The 22,173-nt window shown below is 49.8% G+C and overlaps 2 protein-coding genes across 3 annotated transcripts; both read right to left on the bottom strand.

The window, feature by feature from the left end:
- Positions 1–1,176: 1,176 nt before the first annotated feature.
- Positions 1,177–5,831, bottom strand: LOC136285867 (C-type lectin domain family 4 member E-like). The gene is made up of 6 exons (XM_066177374.1): positions 5,756–5,831; positions 4,745–4,840; positions 3,307–3,402; positions 2,831–2,982; positions 2,482–2,603; positions 1,177–1,766 (listed from the first exon to the last, which is right to left on the bottom strand). The coding sequence occupies exons 1-6, from the start codon at positions 5,793–5,795 to the stop codon at positions 1,619–1,621; spliced, it is 654 nt and encodes a 217-aa protein (XP_066033471.1). The 5' UTR covers positions 5,796–5,831; the 3' UTR covers positions 1,177–1,618.
- Positions 5,832–14,147: 8,316 nt separating this feature from the next.
- LOC136285868 (C-type lectin domain family 4 member A-like) lies at positions 14,148–21,798 on the bottom strand. Of its 2 annotated transcripts, XM_066177375.1 has the most exons (6): positions 21,502–21,798; positions 18,671–18,787; positions 16,282–16,377; positions 15,806–15,957; positions 15,457–15,578; positions 14,148–14,741 (listed from the first exon to the last, which is right to left on the bottom strand). In XM_066177375.1, exons 1-6 carry the CDS (start codon positions 21,566–21,568, stop codon positions 14,594–14,596), a joined length of 702 nt encoding a protein of 233 aa, XP_066033472.1. In that variant the 5' UTR covers positions 21,569–21,798; the 3' UTR covers positions 14,148–14,593. The 2 variants fall into 2 exon arrangements, with proteins under 2 accessions (XP_066033472.1, XP_066033473.1); XM_066177376.1 differs by lacking the exon at positions 16,282–16,377.
- Between the last annotated feature and the right edge of the window lie 375 nt (positions 21,799–22,173).

Consider the following 22,173-nt stretch of genomic DNA (forward strand, 5'->3'; position numbering starts at 1 on the left):
TTTCTTCCATATGTCCCTAGATAGGTACCTGCTGTCCCTACACGCTATGTCTCACTGCTGCCTCCAGCTGTGCATGTGCACCTGCAGCCACCACACACTGCTGTTCATCCAACCGCTCCCACTGGATTAGGAAGCCAAATCTCCCAGGCACCTTGTCTCCCGTAGGAATTCCCCTCTCTCTCTGGGACACAGAGAGAAGATTCACTTTCATAGGCAGGACAGAGGTGCACAGACAGGAGTTGTACACCCAACTACATTCCCTGTGGGGAGCTGGCACTATTTGGTCAGGGCGGCTCAGGCACTTGGTGTTTCCTGAGGAAGGAGAAGTGAGGACAACAGGAGGCAGGAAGTGGGAGGAGATGGAGTAAATGAAGATCCATGGTATCCAATGGTCTACAGCAGGACATGAAGGCAATTCAGTAGGCAGGGATGTTCTGGATGGGATGTCATGTGCAGCAGGAGCCCTGTCTGTTCAGCCTCTTCTGCAGCATGATGTGGCCTAGGCAGGCATGCCATTACAGGCACCACTGAGGATTTGGCTTTCCAGGAATGCTGCCGCTAAAGGAGAGCCTGGGCTCAGCTCTTGAGTCAGGAAGAGGATTTTTTCCTTCAGGTGGCCATGAAAGCTCACTGTGGATTGTTTCTGCCATAGCTGCAAGTCCAAAGGGAGGGCCACAAAGATGAAGCCAATGAGGATAGAGACAGAGGACTGGAGCACAATCTAAAAGAATTGGCATTGTTCAACATGCGAAAGACGAGATTCCAAGTTGGTCTTATAGCAGCCTTCCAGGAGGATTCCAAGAAAACTGGAGAGGGACTTTTTTACAGGGGCATGTAGTGATAAGGCAAAAGGGAATGGCTTTAAACTGAAAGAGAGCAGGTTTAGTGTAGGTATTAGGAAGAAATTCTTTTCTGTTTGTGAAGCCCTGGCACTGGATGCCCACAGAAGCTGTTCATCCCAGAAGTGTTCAAAGCCAGGCTGGATGGGGCTTTGAGCACCTGGTCTAGTGGAAGGGGCCACTGCCCAAGACCTAGAAGTTGAAAACAGATGATCCTTAAAGGTTCCATACAACCCAAACCATTCCATGCTTCTAGGACTATACATCTCCAGCTTAGATAAGGGGGGAAAAAAGAAATACAGAGACATGGCACAGAGCCTTACTTCATGGTGTGATACTGTATTTACTCTTGTCTAAGTTTTCAGAATTTCTTCAGCAAAACCAGTACAGCTAGGGGACATTGTGTGTGTGACTCAACAAACAGCAAACAGCTCTGCTCAAGGTGACAAAGGACATTGAATCTCTGGATATCTGTCTTCCATTCCTGTGTCTTCCTCCTGGACAAGTCCATCTCTTTTCAGCCAAAAGCTCCTGGACCCAGTCAGAGAGAAGAGGACACAAGAACACAGGACCTGCTTTGATGAGCCTGAGCCTTCCTGTGTTCCCTGAGCCACCACATGCACTGGGGATGCTGGACAAAGCTCATTTCACTTCCACACACATGGTCCCACCCCGCACAGTGAAGATGTGTCAGGGCTCTCCACCCCTCCCAGCACAGCCAGCCCTGTTCCCAGCTCACTGCTCAGCTCCCAGCTTGATTCAGGACAGGGATAGTTCCATCACACAGTTACTGCTGCAGCTTCACAAATTCGATGTTGCATCAAATCTGATCTGACATCATTCCAGTTGTTGAGAGTTTTTTCAAGAGCATGCATTACAGTGCAGTTCTCATCAGTGGAACCACTTGGTTCTCCTTTTTGCCAGAACCTGGGACAGAGACAGGCTTGTTACTCCTCAATATCCACTGTAAAGCATTGCTGGAAAAAGTCACAGCAGGATGCAAGACTTCAAGGGAAGAGACAGAAATTCCCAATGCTGATTCATGGACAGAAGCAGTGCCCTTGCTCCCACTCTACATCCCACTGGCACCAGGGTCATATGGAAACCTGCCTCCCTCCTTCAGCCTTCCAGCACAACAGGGCCCTGCTCCATCCTGCTGGGGAACTGATCACCACCACTCACCCCACGCACCTCACACCCAGCAGAGGCCCGTTTCGGCCTCCACGGCAAGTTTGTTCTCCAGAAGAAGACACAGCAAGGACAGTGCTGGTGCTCTCTCCCTGTGCCCTGTCTCCTTCCCTGCATTTCAGCAGAGGCCATTTTGTGCATACAAGGGCAGTGAATGGAGGTCAGGCTAGGCTTCTCATCAGGGTTCTGAAGGGTTCTTGCTGCCACCAAGCTGAAGTTTTTTCTATGCCTCCAGCATTGACTTCCATGTCACAGGTAGTGAATTCATAACCAAAAACCAGCAGAGATGGGGCCTTGTGAACCTGGTGTCCTACACAGGCCTCTCCTGCTGTATCTTTGATCTCTCACAAGGAAGCAATCTCTCACAATGGTGACAGCCCCCTCTCAGGCACAGGCTGGACTTCTCACATCTCTCCTGTTTTCATTCCCAGCCAGGAGTTGCAGAGATACTCACGCTGATGTCACATTATATGGAGTCCTGTCCACCCACTGCCACTGGCCCACCTTCTCTGCAAACAGACCAATGTAGAAATTCTCTCTTTTTGGAGGTTTTTCTGTTTGCTCCGAGAGGAAAGCCTGGCAATCAGAGAGAGTGCAACATCCATGAGGGGCAGGAGTGAGCACAGGGAGGCATCAGGAGTCGCTGTGGGGTGGGGCTGGTGGCAGAGGGAGGGGCAGGTGCTGCAGAGGTGCAGACAGGACATTGCCTCTCCCTGCAGGACAAGGAGGGGCTCTGAGTCCCCTCCAGGGCCCAGCCCTGTGTCTCTGCCTGCTGCCTCCCTCTCTCAGCCCTGAGCACATACCTGCTCTGCCTTGCTGTTGATCACCACCAGCTGGGAGCCCATCTCAGTGCAGTTCTGCTCACTCTCAGCCCAGTTCATCATATCAAGGGACAGGAAATAGCAGCTTCTTTGAAACCTTCTCCAGCCCTTTGGGCAGCACGTCCAGCCTCGGGCTGTGCAGGGAGAGGACAGAGAGATGAAGGCCACTAACAAGAGATGGTGACTGCAAAGATGCAAGTTTTCCAGGGACACTGCTCATGTCCTCCTTGGTGACTTTCTTGTTTAGAATGTGTTTGAAAAGACAGGGATAGTACAGACATTTCTTCCCACTGCTTTGGGGTATGACCAGTGAGCTTTGTGTCCCCCAAGCTGGGGTAACCCTTGTAAGGGGATCTCAGGTCTCGAGGAAGTCCTTTGGGTGATGTGGTTTGACTTGTCCTGGTACAGACCCTTGAGGCCTTTATCCCCAGGGAAGAGGGGACACTGCCAGTACTGACCTGTGCCTTGTGGCACCGCTGAGTCGCACTCCCACTCCGAGAACTGCTGCTGCAGCAGGGCTCTGGGCTGGTCACTGCTGTGGCAGAAGGGAAGCACTGCCAAGGGAGAGGAAAGGCAGCAGGATTACCCCTTCCTCCCAGCTTCTCACACAGCATCTCTGGGCCCTCGACTCTCCTTCCACCATTTCCCCACCCAGCACTGTCCCAGCTGTCACCTCTCCTGGCCCAAACCAGAGGCACAGCTCCTTCCCAGGCAGCAACAGACCATCTTCCAAGTCACACAGCAGAAGGAGCCCTGGAAGCACATGCCACAGAGGACATGGCACACAGGCAGGATTGATCCCAGCCAGGCACAGCCACTCTGCCATGCACACATCTACAGCCCAGCTGCCAGTCTACAAAGCAGCCTCTCACTGCCACAGTTGGTCTCTTCCTGAACTCCACATCACCAGGCATTTGGAGGAGTCACCATCAGCTGGGCCTGTTCCATCAGCACCACACAGTCCAGGGGAAGGTAATCACATACAGCTGGAGCTGCTGAAACCAGGGTGCAGCAGAAATTCCTAGGACTTACCAGCTCCCAGTGTGTGGGGAATAATGCACTGTTGGTGACAGGCTACAGCCACAATCCCAAGGATTTACTGGTAACTCAGACACTCAGGAGTATGGATTAGAAGCTGATCAGGGTGTGCTTGGCCATCCAGATGTATATTTTCATCAGTCATTTAATTTAGAAATATTTTTTCTTGTGAGCAGAACAATCATAGTAGCTCCAGTGCCTGGTTAGTGAATTGCTGTAATGGAGGAAGGCTCAGAGGAGATGGGCAAGGGCAATGCCTGGCTGAGCACCCCCATTGCTAATAAGAGGGACCTTCTCACTACACAAAGAGAAAGGATGGGAAGAGGGATGACTTTTGGTTTAGTTCAGCTGAGGGATTTGACCCGCTGTGGAACTGTTCATCCCTGCAGGGATCAAAAGGGATCATCAGTACCTCCCTCAGTCAGCCATGGAAGCTCTGTTTGCTCAGAGACACTGTTAGTGCCTTAGCCTTCCCGAGGAAGCAGGAGAGGAAATCATTGGCTCACGGTCCTCTGGAAACACTTCCATCAGAGCCGGGTTGTCCAAGCTCTGGGCTCATGCAGACTGAGAGACTCAGAGCAAACTGCTCTGACAGCCTTGCTGCCACCACAGGCAGCTCCTTGCACAGCCAGCTTAGCCAAGAGATCCGGCTTATGCCCAGAGATTCAAATGGTGGATTAAAAGCTACAGATTTATTCTCACAAAACATGAGGCTGCAGGAGAAGGGATCTCTGTCCTGTGTTTTGGTGAAGGGCATTTTCCTGCTGGCAGAGGGACTAGGATAGGGGATTTCCACCTGACCAGAGGCAGTCACCTGAAGCCTTCATCCCAAGGGAATTGAGGGACTCTGGAACTCACCAAGGCAGATGGTCATAAAGGCAGCTTTGATTACAAGGGCAATAATGAGGAACTGCCAGATGTTCATCCAGGAGCAGCTTCTCTCTTCTGCTGGGGCTGAAAAACACAAAGCAAGAGTGAGCATGTCCCAGCCCAGAGCTGGGGGCAGGATAACCCAGGTGGCTCTGTACCGCAAGACCTTGCTGGTCCCTTGTTGCAAGGACTGGGGAGCCCCGGAGGTGCTGGAATCCAGTGCTGCTGCCTGTCACTAGCAGTGGCTCTGACCCACAGAATACAGTAACACAGGGGCTGCCCTGAGGCTGCTTTCTTATTTCCCTGTTCATCACAAGACCTGCCTGCCTTCTGCCCAAACCTCCATCCCTCTTTGTCCTGTCAGACCTCCTTTCTCCTCAACACATCTTCCTTGTTGCCTTCCATTCCCCCTGTCTGTCACTGAACGCTCTTTCTGGATCTCCCTCCTCTTCCTCTCTCTTTAGAGCTTCTTTCTCTCACTCCCTGTATTTTGTCTCTGTACCGTGAGCCCCTTTCTGCAATGGCACAGTTCTCCAAAGGAGTGACTGCCCAGCTCAGGCTGCGCACAGCCAGACACACAAAAGGGATTGTTTCCACAGAGGGAAAAAGGCACTTGGGAACTCTTGGGAGATCCCAGGCTGGGTTGTCCTTCGAGCCACCAGAGATGGGAGCAGGGACTTGTGCTCAGTGTGATGCAGAGAGCTTCACCAGGGGAATGACAGAAGGATAGCAGCCTTCAGCCCCACTGTTTACAGACAAACCACTGAAGGCAATAGCAGGGCACAGTCTGCCTGCACTTCCATTCCCCCTGGCTCTAGGATAAAGGTCATCCTGCCAGCCTGGCCACTGCCCACTTCCCTCATCTGTAGCTTTGCTCTTGTCCTAAGCCCCATGTCCTGGTAGAAGACCACCACACCATGCCCAGGATCCATGCCAGCCCTGTCTTTCCCCCAACTCCTTGGACAGGAGGACAGAAAGGAAGGAAGGTCTGGGGGTTACCTGCAGTTCCAGGAGTGACTCTCCCTTGCTCACTCATCATCTCTACAAGAGGATCACTCTTCTCCAAGGGTGCCAGTTACTAGTGTGGTCACAAACACACCAATACAGCCTTCCTCCTGCACAGGGCACCTCCCACGCTGGTGAGGGGCATTCACAGGCTCTAATCTGATGTTCTGATAAAGCCATATCCTGGGTACACACCACAGCACAGGAGGATTGAGGAACTTCCATCATTACCGTGACAGGACATGTCACTCAATACTCTTTGCAACTCAGATAGTCATGAAGGCAAATGAAAACAGATAAAGGGGAGCATCCCTGCAGCTCAAACTGTGTCCCTTTGCACAGCCTCAGGCACTTTCACAGGTCATCCATGCCCTTCCCTCTCTGGTGCCTGCTCTTTCCTGCTGAGGATCCATGTGTGTGAAAATACATACAGGGGCAGGGATATTTGGCGTTTGCTGGCAAAGGGCTAAACCCACTGAGCACAGCCTGCAAAAGGGAACCAAAAATGACAGGAAAGGTGATCTGTGACTCAGTCTGGGCAGTGCCCATGTACATCTTGAGCCCAGAAACCCAGAGCACAACAGAGAATTTGCCAACGTTGTTTTGATTGAATTTCACTGCAATGCAGGCTGGGGCTTGGAGCAAAGGGATTCAATACAGCCTGGCACTGTGCGGCAGAAGGATCACTGGGCAGTGCCAGAGTCTGTGTGCAGGACAGGTCATGAAGTCTCACGTGGTTGTGACTGCAAAAGTTGCAGATATATGTCGAACAGTGATGGGAACACAGCCTTTGCTCTTGTTCCATCATATGGTTTCTCCCTGTGGAGAGGAATGCATGGATGCAGTGTCACACGAGTGGCAGAGCTCCCAGCAATAGCAGAGGCATTGCAGCTGAAGCAGCAGAAGATCAGGGCACAGAACTGATTACAAGCGAGGACAAGCCTAAGCTCAATGTAGAAGAGATCCTCTGATTCTGTCATTTGGTGCACAACAGGCTGCAGGCAGGGTCAGATCCTACATTTCTAAACATCTTTGTGGAACTAATGTTCATAAGCTCTCACCCCACATACAAACACATTCACAGGACTTGTGCAACCTGCAGCCTCCCACCAGCCCCCCAGGAACTGCAGCTGCAAGAACACATCCCCTTTGTGGAAGCAGGGGTTCCCCGGGTGCCACACACTTCCCACTGGAGATGTGGGGGTCGTGTGTATGCACAGCTCTCCCAGCAGCCTGTGAAGCACAGGTGAAAGGACAGGGTGGCACTGTCACACTGCAGAGCTGTGGCTCTGGGCCTGCTGCACCCCTCAGTGCCTTGAGCAAGGTCACCCATGGCACTCAGCTGCCAGGGAGCTCCTTACAGACACAGGTGGCCAAGCTGCAGAGCAGCCTGAGCTCCATGGCCACTCTCTTCCCACTTCTCTCTTCTCTCTCTCTTCAACTCTTCTTGCTTCTTCTAAACTTTGTTCTCAGACAGTTTCTTCTGTGCCGCAGAAGCCTTTCCCTAATGCCCTCCTTACTGTTAAGCTGGTGCCCATGTTCTTCTTTAACAGCAGTGGTTTGGGGGGAAATGTCCCCTCAAATAGTTGCAGGCATTCAATTCACAGAGCTGTTTGCATTCACTCTCCTTTTTATCCCTTGCTGCTCTCCAGGCCATGTGACCAACATGGAGTATGATGGGTGAGGCTGGAGAGGGTTCCAAGTACAAAGAACAGCAAGTGTGCTCATGTTCATAAATTAACTTGATGGAGAAAGTTGTCCCTTTCCCAGTGTTCGAATGCAGTTTCTCCAGCAACCTGAATCCTCTGAGCAGTCCTGCTATCCAGTTTTCTTCAATTCCAAATAATTTGCAGGGAAAGACTTTTCTGCCACACGGTGACCTAAAGGCAAGTAGCCTGGAAGGAAATCCTAACAAAGCAGAAGGTAGAAAACACAGGAGAAGTGCCAGCAGCGGGGACAATCCAGGAAGAGAGAATTAATCCCAGAGAAAGTTGTTCCCTCTGTTCCTGGTTGCTTTGTCCTCCCACAGCCTGAAAAGCAGCCCCAGAGCGCTGAGCCCCAGCAGTGTGTGAGGGTAGCTCACAGATGCAGCTCTCAGGCTCTGCAGCTTGTGCTGCAGTTTCTAAGCTTTGTCTTCAGCAGTCAAGTAGAAACAATCCAGGAGGACACTGGAGGTTCCTTATCACAGAGCTTTGTGAGAGCGGTTCTGGAGGACTCAAGGATGAGATGGACTCTGGTGGCTCTCACTCTCACTCCCACCCCCACCAATAAGGCAGAACTGTTGGGGATGTAGCGGCTGAGGTGCACTTTGTCTGCAGAGATTCGGAGATGTTGGGATTCAGGATGTTGTCAGTCCTTGCAGGGAGTGATGAGCTCCAGGACCTGAGGTCTCAGGGCTCAGAGGGACATGGACACAGACCCTTCCAAATCCTGATTCATCCCAAACTCCCAGGATGAATGTCCCTTGTTCTCTTCCTTCTCTGTTCCTAGGGGCAGCAATCCTACGTGGAATCCCACCTTTTTCCTACAGTTCTTTGGTCCTTTAGCAAGAACTTCAGAGGGGAGGAATGGAATTCCCTGGCATCACCTGTAGGCATAGAATGAACATTTTTTGGGGGTAATGTTGAGGAGTTTTATTTCCACTGGACTGTGAGAATAAAAACTGCAGTAATCTGTGGAGGACATATAGCAGATTTTTGGCAGGAAAATCTGAGGGGATCTCTAGCAGAGAAATTTGGGTTCGGTACAGGGCGGGAAAAGTCTGAGGTAATTTGGGGAGGACAGGCAGAGAAAAATTTTTGAGAAAACCTGAGGTAATTTTTAATGGCCAGAAAAAACATTTTTGAGGTAAAATCTCTGGTAATCTGCTGAATTATTAAAAAAATATGGATATTGATCTAATGCCAATATCCATCTATGGCGGACAAAGACTCTCTAACAGTTTAAAGTTAGAAAGTGTATGTTTATTACGAGGCCGGGCAGCGTGCAGGATAGCTCCCAAATACACACGCGCGCTCACAGAAGATCACAGGGTCTTTTTATGTACAGGAGTATTGAATACCCAAAACACAAATGTATATTCATAACTCTGGTACATCCCATTCCCCACTTCGTATGGTAATTAGCCAATAGCTATTAAGCATGCGTAGTTTGTTCTTCGAAATGGGTCGGTGGTCCTTTTTATGGGGCAGGGTCTCAGAATGATAAAGTGAGTCTTCTTCGCTTTGACTTTTTCACCTTTTAGTGTTGTGTGACAACTGAATCCTGTTTTCCCAGGACTGTCTTGAGTTATGACTTCATTGTATTCTTGAAATCTATTGATTAGTCAGAATACACAAACATAAGTTGACAGGCCTCATGAATTATCGGTTCCTTAAATCCAGCTTCTGTTTATCAAAAGGGAAGTCTCTCTGTCTTACCTCAGCAATATCTAGTTTTACTAAAGTCCTTAATTCTTCAAAGTTAATGTCTCAATGTAGAGGACACAGCTAAGGGGGCATTTTGAAGGGAAAATCAGTGGCAGCCTTCTTGTAGGGCCGAAGTCACTTCCTTGTCAGAAAACATGAGGAAATGTATATGAAAAAAATCAGCACTTTTTGGACGGGTGAATTTGGGGTAATTTAGAGAGGAAAAATGAGCACATTTGAGGGAGAGTCTGTTGTAACACAGCAGTCAGAGGCAGCATCTCTGACAGAAAAACTAGATAACTTAAAAGGGAAAGAGGTGACATTTTAGCTAAAAACCTGGGATACTTTAGAAGGGTATTGTTGTGGGCAGAATGGGAGCCGCAGACAAAATCTATTAGAAAAGGCCTCCTGATGAGGCATGAGGTGCAAAAACAACCCCCTTGATTTCTAAACTCCTCAGAGAAAAATCTCTGTGAGGCATAATCCAATTGTAGCCCCAGAATTAGCCAATGGTTTATGCATAAAAGGATTTATAGATGTAATTGAACATTTATACAATTTTCTCCTTTGGGATAAAGGATTGCAGACCACATGTATTCATACAAACTTACATGATTTCTGATGATTACAACTACACAAAAGTACCTTAATCAGAATTCTTTCCTAAACACTATAGGTGCTATAAAACCAGTTTCGTAAAATGCACTGTTTTCAACCAACAATGATTACATTAAAGCTAGCAAAAAAAACCCTCTTCAATGACAGTTAATATAATACAGCCATGCCAAAAAGGGATGAAAATCTCTTCTGCTTATCTTTGGGAGGGAACTGAGGAGTGTCTGCAATCAGGGAGGGATCGTTACAAACACAATTCCAAGAAGGAATATCTTGCAAGACCTAATGTGAATATTTGGGACTGGGTGGCACCAGGCTCAGTCTGTGGGGTTGTTGGGTGGCGCTTCCCTCCAGGCACAGGAGCTGGAGCTTCTCAGGCCTGAGTGTGTGGTTGTCCATTGACAGAAGCCATGGGATAATGAGGTAAGAGCAGCAGTGGCTTCAAGCTCAAGACTGGAAGAGAGAGGCAAGAGTGAGCTTGGAAGTGAAGTGGGGCCACAAGAGGCCCTCTGGGCAAAGGGCCTTCCTGGCATAGCCAGGGCACCTTCAGGGTGCTGCAGCTGGCTTTGCACTGGGTGACCTCCCTGTGTGCAGGGCTGGGTCTTTGCTGTGCTTGGCCTTTTGCCCTTGTGCTCCTTTGGCTGCCTGGAGAGAGGGGCAACCCTGTAAGGAGGGTGAGAGCTCCTGTCTCTACACCTGAGGGGGAAAATGGAGCTCTCCCAGCCCCCGGCCCAGCCAGCCTGTGAGCAGTGCAGGGCTTTTCCCCAGCCCTGGCAGCTTTCTGCCTGCTGCTGGTCCCTGGCCAGCGTGACCCCCTGTATTCGAGGCGTGTCACAGCCTTTGTCCCCGTGCCAGCCCTGAAACGCCTCCACTCCTCGAGGCCCCATTGTCCTCTGTGCAGTGCAGTGCTGATGCCTGGAGAGGCTACCTAGAACAGAGGCTAGACAGTGTTAAAGGAATGAAGTTGGTATTTCTTAAAAAGGCCTTCAAAGGATACACCTTGGGCAGTACAAGAGCCCGGCTGTGGCTCCAGCCAAGATGGATTCTGAGTCAGGAGTTTTCACGCTTTTAGAAGTTTTAGTTCATTTGCATATTGGGATCAATTGTCCAATGACAGCTTCAGGTTATGAAGTCACATCCTCCCAGACTGCTGTCCTCAACTCACTGTTGTTTGTACTTTTTGGGCCTGAAGCTGCTACGGGCTTTTCAGGCTGGCAAAGGACAGTTTTGTCTAACCAAACTGGCAGGAGGGCTTGTTAACACTTGAGATGGAGTTCAGAGTTCTATACTAATGCAGTGCAGAATGTGGCAAATAGGAAAGCTAAAACTTAAGGCATTAGTGTAGGGGCAGGTCTGATGCTTTCCTCTCCCAGTGAGCGGTAGGTTCTCTCCCTAGAGCAGGTTGGCTGCACAGAACTTGCTCCCTCTTCTGGGACTGTCTTCCCCTCCCTCAGTCGGTGTGAGTGAGCGAGTGCGTTTGTGCTGTAGCCCCCCTTTAGAAACAGAGCAGTGTAGCTTAGACTTCCCAGGAGGGAAAGAGGAGCTCTGTGCTGCCACAGGCAGGTGCCCAAAACACTTGGGTGGGGAAAGTGCCGGGCCTTGCCCCTGCTTTCTGAGGAGGGCATGAAGCTGCTGAGCGGCAGCATGGGCACCGTGACCCTCCTGCAGCCAGGGCCTGGGTCTGCACCTCTGCTGCCAGGCACAGTGCTGGTGAGCTGCAAGTGCGCCGGCCCTGTACTTGGGCACGTGTCAGGACCTTTGTCCCCAGGAGCAGCCCCAGGTCCCTGTAAGCAGGGCTGGGGAGGCTGCTTTAGCCAGGTGACAAGAATCAGCGCTCCTGGGCCCTTGCCAGGGTGCAGGTTGAAGAAGTGCTGTGTGGTAAGGCACGGTGCTGCCTTTGGCGCTGCCCTGGGCTGGTGCTACCTCCCTGGCAGCCTTGCTGAGGAGGGTCCCGTGGCTCCTGCAGATGGCTGTGTTGCCGTGCTGCGCCTCGGCCGGGCTCTGGCTGGCACTACGTGGGGCACTGGCCGGAGCCTGTGCTCCGTGGTGCTCGTTGGGGGTGCTGGGCTGCAGGGGACGGCCCTGTAAGTGAGGTTGTGTGCATCCCCTGGCCTCGGGCCAGTGGAGGGACACCCTGTAATCAGGCAGGTATCCCTGGCTCCAGCCTTTCAGAGGCGTGGGACCAGGAGTCTGGGGGCCGGGTGTGTGCCCTCCCTGTCCTCGCGGCTGGGCTGTCCTCGGGCCCCTCGGCTTTAGGCCATGAGCTGGAGTGCCTGGCTGTAGAGTCTGGTTCCTGTTGCCGTAGGGGAAGGCCAAGCTCTGTGGCTCCCTGGGTGTGGACTGGCCTGTAATCAGGGTGTGGGTCTGGGAGCCTTTGTGCTCCCTTCAGGTGGCAGCCTGCGTGGGGCGCCCGCCCCCTTAGTGGGGAGTGCCCCGGAATTGGAGAGAAGGAGCCTCCATAGACCTTGGGGACCAGGGCCATCCTGGAAGTTGGGGCCAGTGCTCTGGAGTCCCGGGCACTTTGCAGTTGAGGCAGCGGCTGAGCCCCCTGTAAGCAGGAGTGCAGCCTCCTGGCCGCTGCTTTGCATGCCTGGCTTCATTTTTCCAGAGAGCCTGCCTCCCAGCACGGCTGGGACTGCGCCAGACATCGCAATGGTGAGTCAGGCTGAAGTTGGAGGCTTTTGGGCAGCTTGGGAGGGATCTGTGGGTGCTGGCTAGAGGATCTCGCTGTGGAGCTGTTGGGTGGCAGTTCTCTTTGGGAGCTGGAGCTCCTCAGGCCTGATTGTGTCCTTGTCCATTGACAGAAGCCATGCTCCTTGTCCTGCTTGTGTGCTAAGAGTTCTGGCAGGGGGGAGGCCTAAAGGGGAGTCCTGCATGGCAAAAGCCAGAAATGTGTGGGAATGGTGCTAAAGACCACAGACAAGTCAGGCCTTTCCAGCCAGTTCCAAGCCCAGCCCACCAGGCTGGTGTTGGGAGAAGCTGTGCACTGCAGAGCCTGGTTTTGAGGTGTAGATGGTGAGACCCTCACTTGCAGAGTCACATTATATAGGTGTAAACAGACGTTTTTTCTGCAAGAAGGATTTCATCCTGCTGCAGCCATGGAGGGGAACAGGAGCCAGCAGCTGTTTGAGTTGGGCTCAGTGCTTTCTGCCTGTGCTGATTTGTTTGGTTTTTTGCATGTCCATGTCCTCTTTCTTCCATATGTCCCTAGATAGGTACCTGCTGTCCCTACACGCTGTGTCTCACTGCTGCCTCCAGCTGTGCATGTGCACCTGCAGCCACCACACACTGCTGTTCATCCAACCGCTCCCACTGGATTAGGAAGCCAAATCTCCCGGGCACCTTGTCTCCAGTAGGAATTCCCCTCTCTCTCTGGGACACAGAGAGAGGATTCACTTTCATAGGCAGGACAGAGGTGCACAGACAGGAGTTGTGCACCCAACTGCATTCCCTGTGGGGAGCTGGCGCTATTTGGTCAGGGTGGCTCAGGCACTTGGTGTTTCCTGAGGAAGGAGAAGTGAGGACAACAGGAGGCAGGAAGTGGGAGGAGATGGAGTAAAGGAAGATCCATGGTGTCCAGTGGTCTACAGCAGGACATGAAGGCAATTCAGTAGGCAGGGATGTTCTGGATGGGATGTCATGTGCAGCAGGAGCCCTGTCTGTTCAGCCTCTTCTGCAGCATGATGTGGCCTAGGCAGGCATGCCATTACAGGCACCACTGAGGATTTGGCTTTGCAGGAATGCTGCTGCTGCTACAGGTGAGCCTGGATTTAGCTCTGGGTCGGGAAGAGGACTTTTTCCTCCAGGTGGCTCTAAAGGCTCACTGTGGATTGTTTCTGCCATAGCAGCAAGTCCAAAGGGAGGGCCACACAGATGAAGCCAATGATGATAGAGACAGGGCTGGAGCATAATCTAAATTATTGGGATTGTTCAGCATGCGAAAGATGAGATTCCAAGTTGATCTTATAGCAGCCTTCCAGGAGGATTCCAAGAAGGATGGAGAGGGACTTTTTACAAGGGCATGTAGTGATAAGGCAAAGGCGAATGGATTTAAACTGAAAGAGAGCAGGTTTAGAGTAGGTATTAGGAAGAAATTCTTTTCTGTTTGTGAAGCCCTGGCACTGGATGCCCACAGAAGCTGTTCAACCCTGGAACTATTCAAGGCCAAGCTGGATGGGCTTTGAGCAACCTTGTCTAGTGGAAGGGGTCCCTGCTCAAGACCTAGAAGTCGAAAACAGATGATCCTTAAAGGTTCCATACAACCCAAACCATTCCATGCTTCTAAGACTATGTATCTCCAGCTTAGATATGGGGGGGAAAAAAGAGATACAGAGACATGGCACAGAGCCTTTCTTCATGGGTGTGATGTTGTATTTACTCTTGTCCAAGATATCAGAATTTCTTCAGCAAAACCAGTACAGCTAGGGGACATTTTGTGTGTGACTCAACAAACAGCAAACAGCTCTGCTCAAGGTGACAAAGGACATTGAATCTCTGGATATCTGTCTTCCATTCCTGTGTCTTCCTCCTGGACAAGTCCATCTCTTTTCAGCCAGAAGCTCCTGGACCCAGTCAGAGAGAAGAGGACACAAGAACACAGGACCTGCTTTGATGAGCCCGAGCCTTCCTGTGTTCCCTGAGCCACCACATGCACTGGGGATGCTGGACAAAGCTCATTTCACTTCCACACACATGGTCCCACCCCGCACAGTGAAGATGGGTCAGGGCTCTCCACCCCTCCCAGCACAGCCAGCCCTGTTCCCAGCTCACTGCTCAGCTCCCAGCTTGATTCAGGACAGGGATAGTTCCATCACACAGTTACTGCTGCAGCTTCACAAATTCGATGATGCATCAAATCTGATCTGACATCATTCCAGTTTTTCAGATTTTTTTCAAGAGCATGCATTACAGTGCAGTTCTCATCAGTGGAACCACTTGGTTCTCCTTTTCGCCAGAACCTGGGACAGAGACAGGCTTGTTACTCCTCAGTGTCCACTGTAAAGCACTGCTGGAAAAAGCCACAGCAGGATGCAAGACTTCAAGGGAAGAGACAGAAATTCCCAATGCTACTCCATGGACAGAAGCAGTGCCCTTGCTCCCACTCCACATCCCACTGGCGCCAGGGTCACATGGAAACCTGCCTCCCTCCTTCAGCCTTCCAGCACAACAGGGCCCTGCTCCATCCTGCTGGGGAACTGATCACCACCACTCACCCCACACACCTCACACCCAGCAGAAGCCTGTGTTGGCCCCCAGGGCAAGTTTGTTCTCCAGAAGAAGACACAGCAAGGACAGTGCTGGTGCTCTCTCCCTGTGCCCTGTCTCCTTCCCTGCATTTCAGCAGAGGCCATTTTGTGCATACAAGGGCGGTGAATGGAGGTCAGGCTAGGCTGCCCATCAGGGTTCTGAAGCGTTCTTGCTGCCAGCAAGCTGAAGTTTTTTCTATGCCTCCAGCACTGACTTCCATGTCACAGGTAGTGAATTCATAACCAAAAACCATCAGAGATGGGGCCTTGTGAACCTGGTGTCCTACACAGGCCTCTCCTGCTGTATCTTTGATCTCTCACAAGGAAGCAATCTCTCACAATGGTGACAGCCCCCTCTCATGCACAGGCTGGACTTCTTACATCTCTCCTGTTTTCATTCCCAGCCAGGAGTCACAGAGATACTCACGTTGCTGTCACATTGTATGGAGTCTTGTCCACCCACTGCCACTGGCCCAGCTTCTCTGCAAACAGACCAATGAAGAAATTCTCTCTTTTTGGAGGTTTTTTTATTTGCTCAGAGAGGAAAGCCTGGCAATCAGAGAGAGTACAACATCCATGAGGGGCAGGAGTGAGCACAGGGAGGCATCAGGAGTTCCTGTGGGGTGGGGCTGGTGGCAGAGGGAGGGGCTGGTGCTGCAGAGGTGCAGACAGGACATTGCCTTTCCCTGCAGGATAAGGAGGGGCTCTGAGTCCCCTCCAGGGCCCAGCCCTGTGTCTCTGCCTGCTGCCTCCCTCTCTCAGCCCTGAGCACATACCTGCTCTGCCTTGCTGTTGATCACCACCAGCTGGGAGCCCATCTCAGTGCAGTTCTGCTCACTCTCAGCCCAGTTCATCTTATCAAGGGACAGGAAATAGCAGCTTCTTTGAAACCTTCTCCAGCCCTTTGGGCAGCACGTCCAGCCTCGGGCTGTGCAGGGAGAGGACAGAGAGATGAAGGCCACTAACAAGAGATGGTGACTGCAAAGATGCAAGTTTTCCAGGGACACTGCTCATGTCCTCCTTGGTGACTTTTCTGTTTAGAATGTGTTTGAAAAGACAGGGATAGTACAGACATTTCTTCCCATTGCTTTGGGGTATGACCAGTGAGCTTTGAGTCCCCCAAGCTGGGGTAACCCTTGTAAGGGGATCTCAGGTCTCGAGGAAGTCCTTTGGGTGATGTGGTTTGACTTGTCCTGGTACAGACCCTTGAGGCCTTTATCCCCAGGGAAGAGGGGACACTGCCAGTACTGACCTGTGCCTTGTGGCACCGCTGAGTCGCACTCCCACTCCGAGAACTGCTGCTGCAGCAGGGCTCTGGGCTGGTCACTGCTGTGGCAGAAGGGAAGCACTGCCAAGGGAGAGGAAAGGCAGCAGGATTACCCCTTCCTCCCAGCTTCTCACACAGCATCTCTGGGCCCTCGACTCTCCTTCCACTATTTCCCCACCCAGCACTGTCCCAGCTGTCACCTCTCCTGGCCCAAACCAGAGGCACAGCTCCTTCCCAGGCAGCAACAGACCATCTTCCAAGTCACACAGCAGAAGGAGCCCTGGAAGCACATGCCACAGAGGACATGGCACACAGGCAGGATTGATCCCAGCCAGGCACAGCCACTCTGCCATGCACACATCTACAGCCCAGCTGCCAGTCTACAAAGCAGCCTCTCACTGCCACAGTTGGTCTCTTCCTGAACTCCACATCACCAGGCATTTGGAGGAGTCACCATCAGCTGGGCCTGTTCCATCAGCACCACACAGTCCAGGGGAAGGTAATCACATACAGCTGGAGCTGCTGAAACCAGGGTGCAGCAGAAACTCCTAGGACTTACCAGCTCCCAGTGTGTGGGGAATAATGCACTGTTGGTGACAGGCTACAGCCACAATCCCAAGGACTTACTGGTAACTCAGACACTCAGGAGAATGGATTAGAAGCTGATTGGGGTGTGCTTGGCCATCCAGATGTATATTTTCGTCGATCATTTAATTTAGAAATATTTTTTCTTGTGAGCAGAGCAATCATAGTAGCTCCAGTGCCTGGTTAGTGAATTGCTGTAATGGAGGAAGGCTCAGAGGAGATGGGCAAGGGCAATGCCTGGCTGAGCACCCCCATTGCTAATAAATTTTAGGAAACTGAATAAATATCAAAAAAAGACCTGAAGAAAGCAATGACCTTAGCTGGTTTTAACTCCTCTATTTTGTCTTGGTATTTGGGGATACTCAATATCTTGATGTGGAGCATACTGCAGAACTATGTCCAATTTGGGCCGCTCATATCAAGAAGGATATTGAAGTGTTGGTGCATGTGAAGAGAAGGGCAGTGGAGCTGGGGAAAGGTCTGGAGCAAGGTCCTTTGAGGAGAAGATAAAGGAGCTGGTGTTGTTTATCCTGAAGAAAAGGAGGCTTAGGGGTAACCTTATTGCTCTCTGCAGCTCCCTGAAAGGAGGTTGTAGCCAGGTGGGGGTCAGCCTCTTCTGCCAGGTAACACCCAACAGGACAAGTGGAAATGGTCTGAAGTTGTGCCAGGAAAGATTTAGTTTGGATATTAATAAAAGTTTTCTTCACTGAAAGGTCGCCAACTATTGAAACAGGCTGCCCAGAGAAGTTGGTGGAGTCACCTTTCATGGTAGGGTTCAAAAGACAAGTAAATGTGACACTAGGAGACATGGTTTAGTGGCGGGCTTGGGAGTGGTTGGTTAGCAGATTAAACATGACCTGAGCTGCCTTTTCCAACATTAGTGATTCTATGATTCCATGCTTCTATGACCAGCAATTAAAACCTGTTTTGTATTGTGATCAGTCTGTGCCTTGCAGTGGCCACTCTCTGCTACATGCAATTTAAACTGGTGTTTCATTTAAATGCTGTATCGCTCTGCTAACCCAAAATCCTGTGTAGTGTCAATTAACTTGGATAATTAAATTTTCACTAAAAATTAAACCTTCCATGTGGATCAAAACTCCCCAGCCATTTGGCTGATGGGAAACTGTGAAAGGTTACACATTTGGGAACAAAACAATGCAAACTTCTGGGACTCAGACACTAAGGGCAGCAAGAGGAAAGTCAGTGATTCATCATATTAAGATGCTTCTTCCAGAATCCATCGTGGTTATTGACAGCTTGTGCAAATATGCCATGAATTATCTTTAAGAGAAAATGGGAATGAAACAGTGATCACAGTCTTAACAAACTGCATGTCCAGCAATGAATTAATTAACTGCACTTTGAAGTTAATCCTGGAGACGCCAGGACTGTGAGAAGCCATTTTTTTCCACTAGGGCACAAGGCATATTCAAGTATCTTAGAGAGCCTAAGTGCAGACTCAGCTGCCTGTATAGACACTTGGGCTTCTGTCTCCACTTTTTCCCATCTGCCAAATGTAACTGAGCTCTCTTTTTGTGGGGAATGAAGGTAGAGAATTGTTCCACAGTTCCAAAAAGGCTATGCAAGATTGGAATGTGCAATCTGGGCACACTGACAAGGCCTCAGGGAAGATATGGGGGATGTATACAGACATATACAAAGTCAGGGCAGGAAAACCTGAGACCTTACACAAAGCCCAGACAACCATCAACCATGGTTTCTTTTCTCCCAGCACTCCCCCCAGACCTCTCAGACCTCTCCCTTGCAATCTCCTGCACATACTCACCGAGGAGGACGACAACAAGGGCAAGGCAGACCAAGAAAAGCAGCAGTGAGATCAACCAGGGCAGCCAGAGTGGGTATTTCTGGGGATGGTGCTCAGGCTCCTTTGTCTCAGGAGGTACTAAAAGTGATGGAAACACACCAAACAAAACACCACCATCAACTATGGGTCCATCAGTCCACAGTCCACATACCAAGGATGTATTACTCAAGGGAGAGCTCCTCAAATGCATTTCATTTCTGATGTGGAAGTTACAAGGTTTGGGAGAAGGGCAGACTGGGACAGAGCAGGGAATGTCTGTGGTTTCTGGAGAAAAGTCAAATTCAGTGAGTGTGTTCCCAGCCCAACCAGTGAGCCAACAATTATAATTGTTGGTGTTTGGGAGGGAGCCCTTCACAGAGCCTCAAAATCTGCAGTGAAACAATGTCTTTTTAGATTGAGACCAAAGCTGCCAAATGCAACATCGCTCAAACCGTGATAGCTGAGATATTCAAGGGAAGATTTAATGTTGACTTCTTCCCAGAAAACTTTTTCTGCCTGCTTCAGTTCCTTCTTAGCTTTTTGGACTTCCTGTGCAGAAGGGTGGTGTAATCTGAGTGAGGATAAGAGACAAAAAATGCACAGGGCTATGATGGCACACCATCACAGGGAGATTAAAAGATATATTTTTTCCTTCCATCACTGCTTTCCAGGATTCAAAGATTTGCTGTAATAAAACTAGGTTGTGATAGGCTGGATATTAGGAGAGAACAGAGGGCTGTGTCCAGCACCTGAGTAAGGTTCTCAGATTAAGATTTGTCAGGACCTCACTTTTGTCTAGAGGGGTGTTGCCAGTCCTGAGGAGGTTTGGGAGAAGGCAGGAGAGTGGGTCACGGGGAAGGAGAAGCAAACACGTGTTAGGGGATTGTTCTGGCTTGTGGCAGGTACACAAGCCAGGGAAAATAGGAGGGTAAAGTGACAGCAGCACTCACTGCAGGACAGGAGTCAAGAAGAGACTGCTGTTAAAGATAAGATTTAGAGAGCCTTCATTCATTGTTCAGCATCAACTCCCAGGTCTGTCAGCAGCCAAGTGTGCCTGCCAGACATGCCTAGTAAGCAAGACTGTCAGAAACCTGCTCTTTGTGGAAGCGTTCTGACTACTTCCCAAAAGCTTGGGAGAGACTGTTACAGCAGGGCAAAAGGCATCATCTTTCATTATCAGGAGAGAAAATATGTGTGGACATACAAGGTCCAGGTTTCCCTGGTCAAATCATGTTTTTCCAGCCTGAGCTTTAGCCTTAGTGAAAACAAGGATCCCCCTCATGATCTGGGGTCCAGCCACCTACTTCAGAAATAGCTCTAACCAGTCCAACTGATTTTATTGATATGGAGCACATCCAGAGATCGTTCAACCTGTGCCCAGTCAGAGTATCCCATGCTCACACACAGGGAGCACAGGGAGCACAGGGAGCACTGCATGCTGTGCACCTCAGCAACACAACTGAAGTGCAGTAATCTTGTGCACACTCGGTGGGTTGAGCTCCCTGCAAAATGCTTTCCACAGCTGGTCTGTGCTCTGTAACACGTCCAGCATGATCACAACACACTTTGTCTTATAATCATATGGAACACAATGGGGAACTTCCACCACCCCCACCTCACCACAGTGGAAATGCTAACTACATCCAGAACCAACTAATCTTGGTGCACTGAAAACAGTGAGCTTTCAAGTCAGACAGGGCTATGTACACTCTTTATTTCCATGACTCATGCCTCAGAGCAGCAAGGAATAACCTGGAACGGATGCCTTCTCTGTTTGGGATTGTAAAACTGAGGGAAAGCTGTAAATGGACAACCTAATATCCTTAGGCAGCAGCAATTATTTATTTCATTTTTAAAAAATATTATTCATTGATTTACGCACACATACTTTTACTGCCCTGGAACCTGCTGTTGTGTAGGGTCCTGTATGTCAGGTAGAAGCAGTGAGTCTTACATAGAACATCTCTATGGGTTTCTACTTGTGGAGTACTGACTACAGAGTACATACTAACCAGAATATGCCTTAAATTTGCATGAAGTCTAGTAAAAGAACCATTTTACCACTGTAATTTTTAATAGGAAAAAAATGTTTGGTGTGTTAAATGTTTTTCAGGAGTGGAAGACATCAATAAAAGATTTGAATCTCCCTCCAGATGTCAAATAATTCTTCTTCTGTGTATTTTAGGGTGTTCAAGTCCTTCTCTAAGGACTATTTCTCAATCAGCCATGGACAGTGGGGTTACGTTTCTGCAGGCAGTGCCACTTGTCATGAAGCTGCAGAGTACAACTGACTGCTCTACTATAAGCAGGCACATTGATTCTCCTACCCTCTCCACAAGCAGCAATCTGTAGTCTCACTCAGAGGCAAAGGCAGCCAGGACTTGGGCTTATTTGCTGCTTTGGGACCCCCTCCACCTTTGTGACATATCAGATTGTTTGTAATAAACCACAGTCTCTACTGTTGGTAGAGACCAACATGGTCCAAAAATTACTCTTTCAAGACTATAAAACATGTAGGGTACTAAGGGAGCCCAAACAGATTCTTAATGAATGCTCATTTGAAAGCTACTGTTTGTGGTCCCAGTAGTCATTCTTGTTCATATTGCAACTCCTATTCACCTTTCCTCTTGGAGACATTCCTCAAGACATATTTCAAAATTCCTTCAGCCTCCTGATCATTTAGCTCCTTTTTCACACCACTCCATTAAGATCAAATATGAACCAGAATCACAGAAAGAAAAATCTCCATTCCCTCTTTTTCAACCCCGCTCCCTCCAGCTCCCTTTCTCCCGAATAACCCATTCATTTCTTACCTCTGACCACTGGAGCCAGCGGTTCATTTTTGAACTTCACCTCAGCATAGGTGATTTCCGATGCCATTTAATCACACTGTGACCCTGCCTTAGTTTTGCCACATAAAAATTGGTCTTTTTACCTCCCTGTATCCTGAGGGTGACACTAATAGGTTACTGAGCCTTTCCCATCTCTTCATTCACCCTCCACCCATCAAAGAAGGCTGTGGTGAACACTGGAAGCACTGGCGATAACCTGAGAATTCCTGGGAGCTCAGAAATGCTCCACAGAGATCTTCAGTTTCTTAGCCCAGGAAATCAGCCCTGGCACCATGAAAGATTTTGAGACATAAAAGGAAAACGAGAACCTAACAATTGAAAAGGAAGTTGCACTCCTTCCCCATACCAGATTTTCAGCTGATAGGCTTCCTTTTTGAGACATCTATAGGGTTTGGGTTTTTTTTTCGTCTTTTTAACTTTCTTACTAAATTATCTCCCCATATTTTCATGCCTTTCCTTGTCTATTGGTAAATCTACCATTGCTTTCACATTTGCAGCTATCACAGGTCCTAGCCCAGTTTAACCTGCAGTCCAGTACAAAATGCATTCTGCCCTACTTGTCCGATGTAGTTAAGCTGCATTTACTACATCAAATATTGCAACTATGTCTCATTCTTCAAAGCCAGTCCCAGT

Source organism: Chamaea fasciata, unplaced genomic scaffold (assembly GCF_029207755.1).
Source record: "Chamaea fasciata isolate MVZ Bird 193981 ecotype frontalis unplaced genomic scaffold, bChaFas1.0.hap1 SCAF_2, whole genome shotgun sequence".
Taxonomy (NCBI): Eukaryota; Metazoa; Chordata; class Aves; order Passeriformes; family Sylviidae; genus Chamaea; species Chamaea fasciata.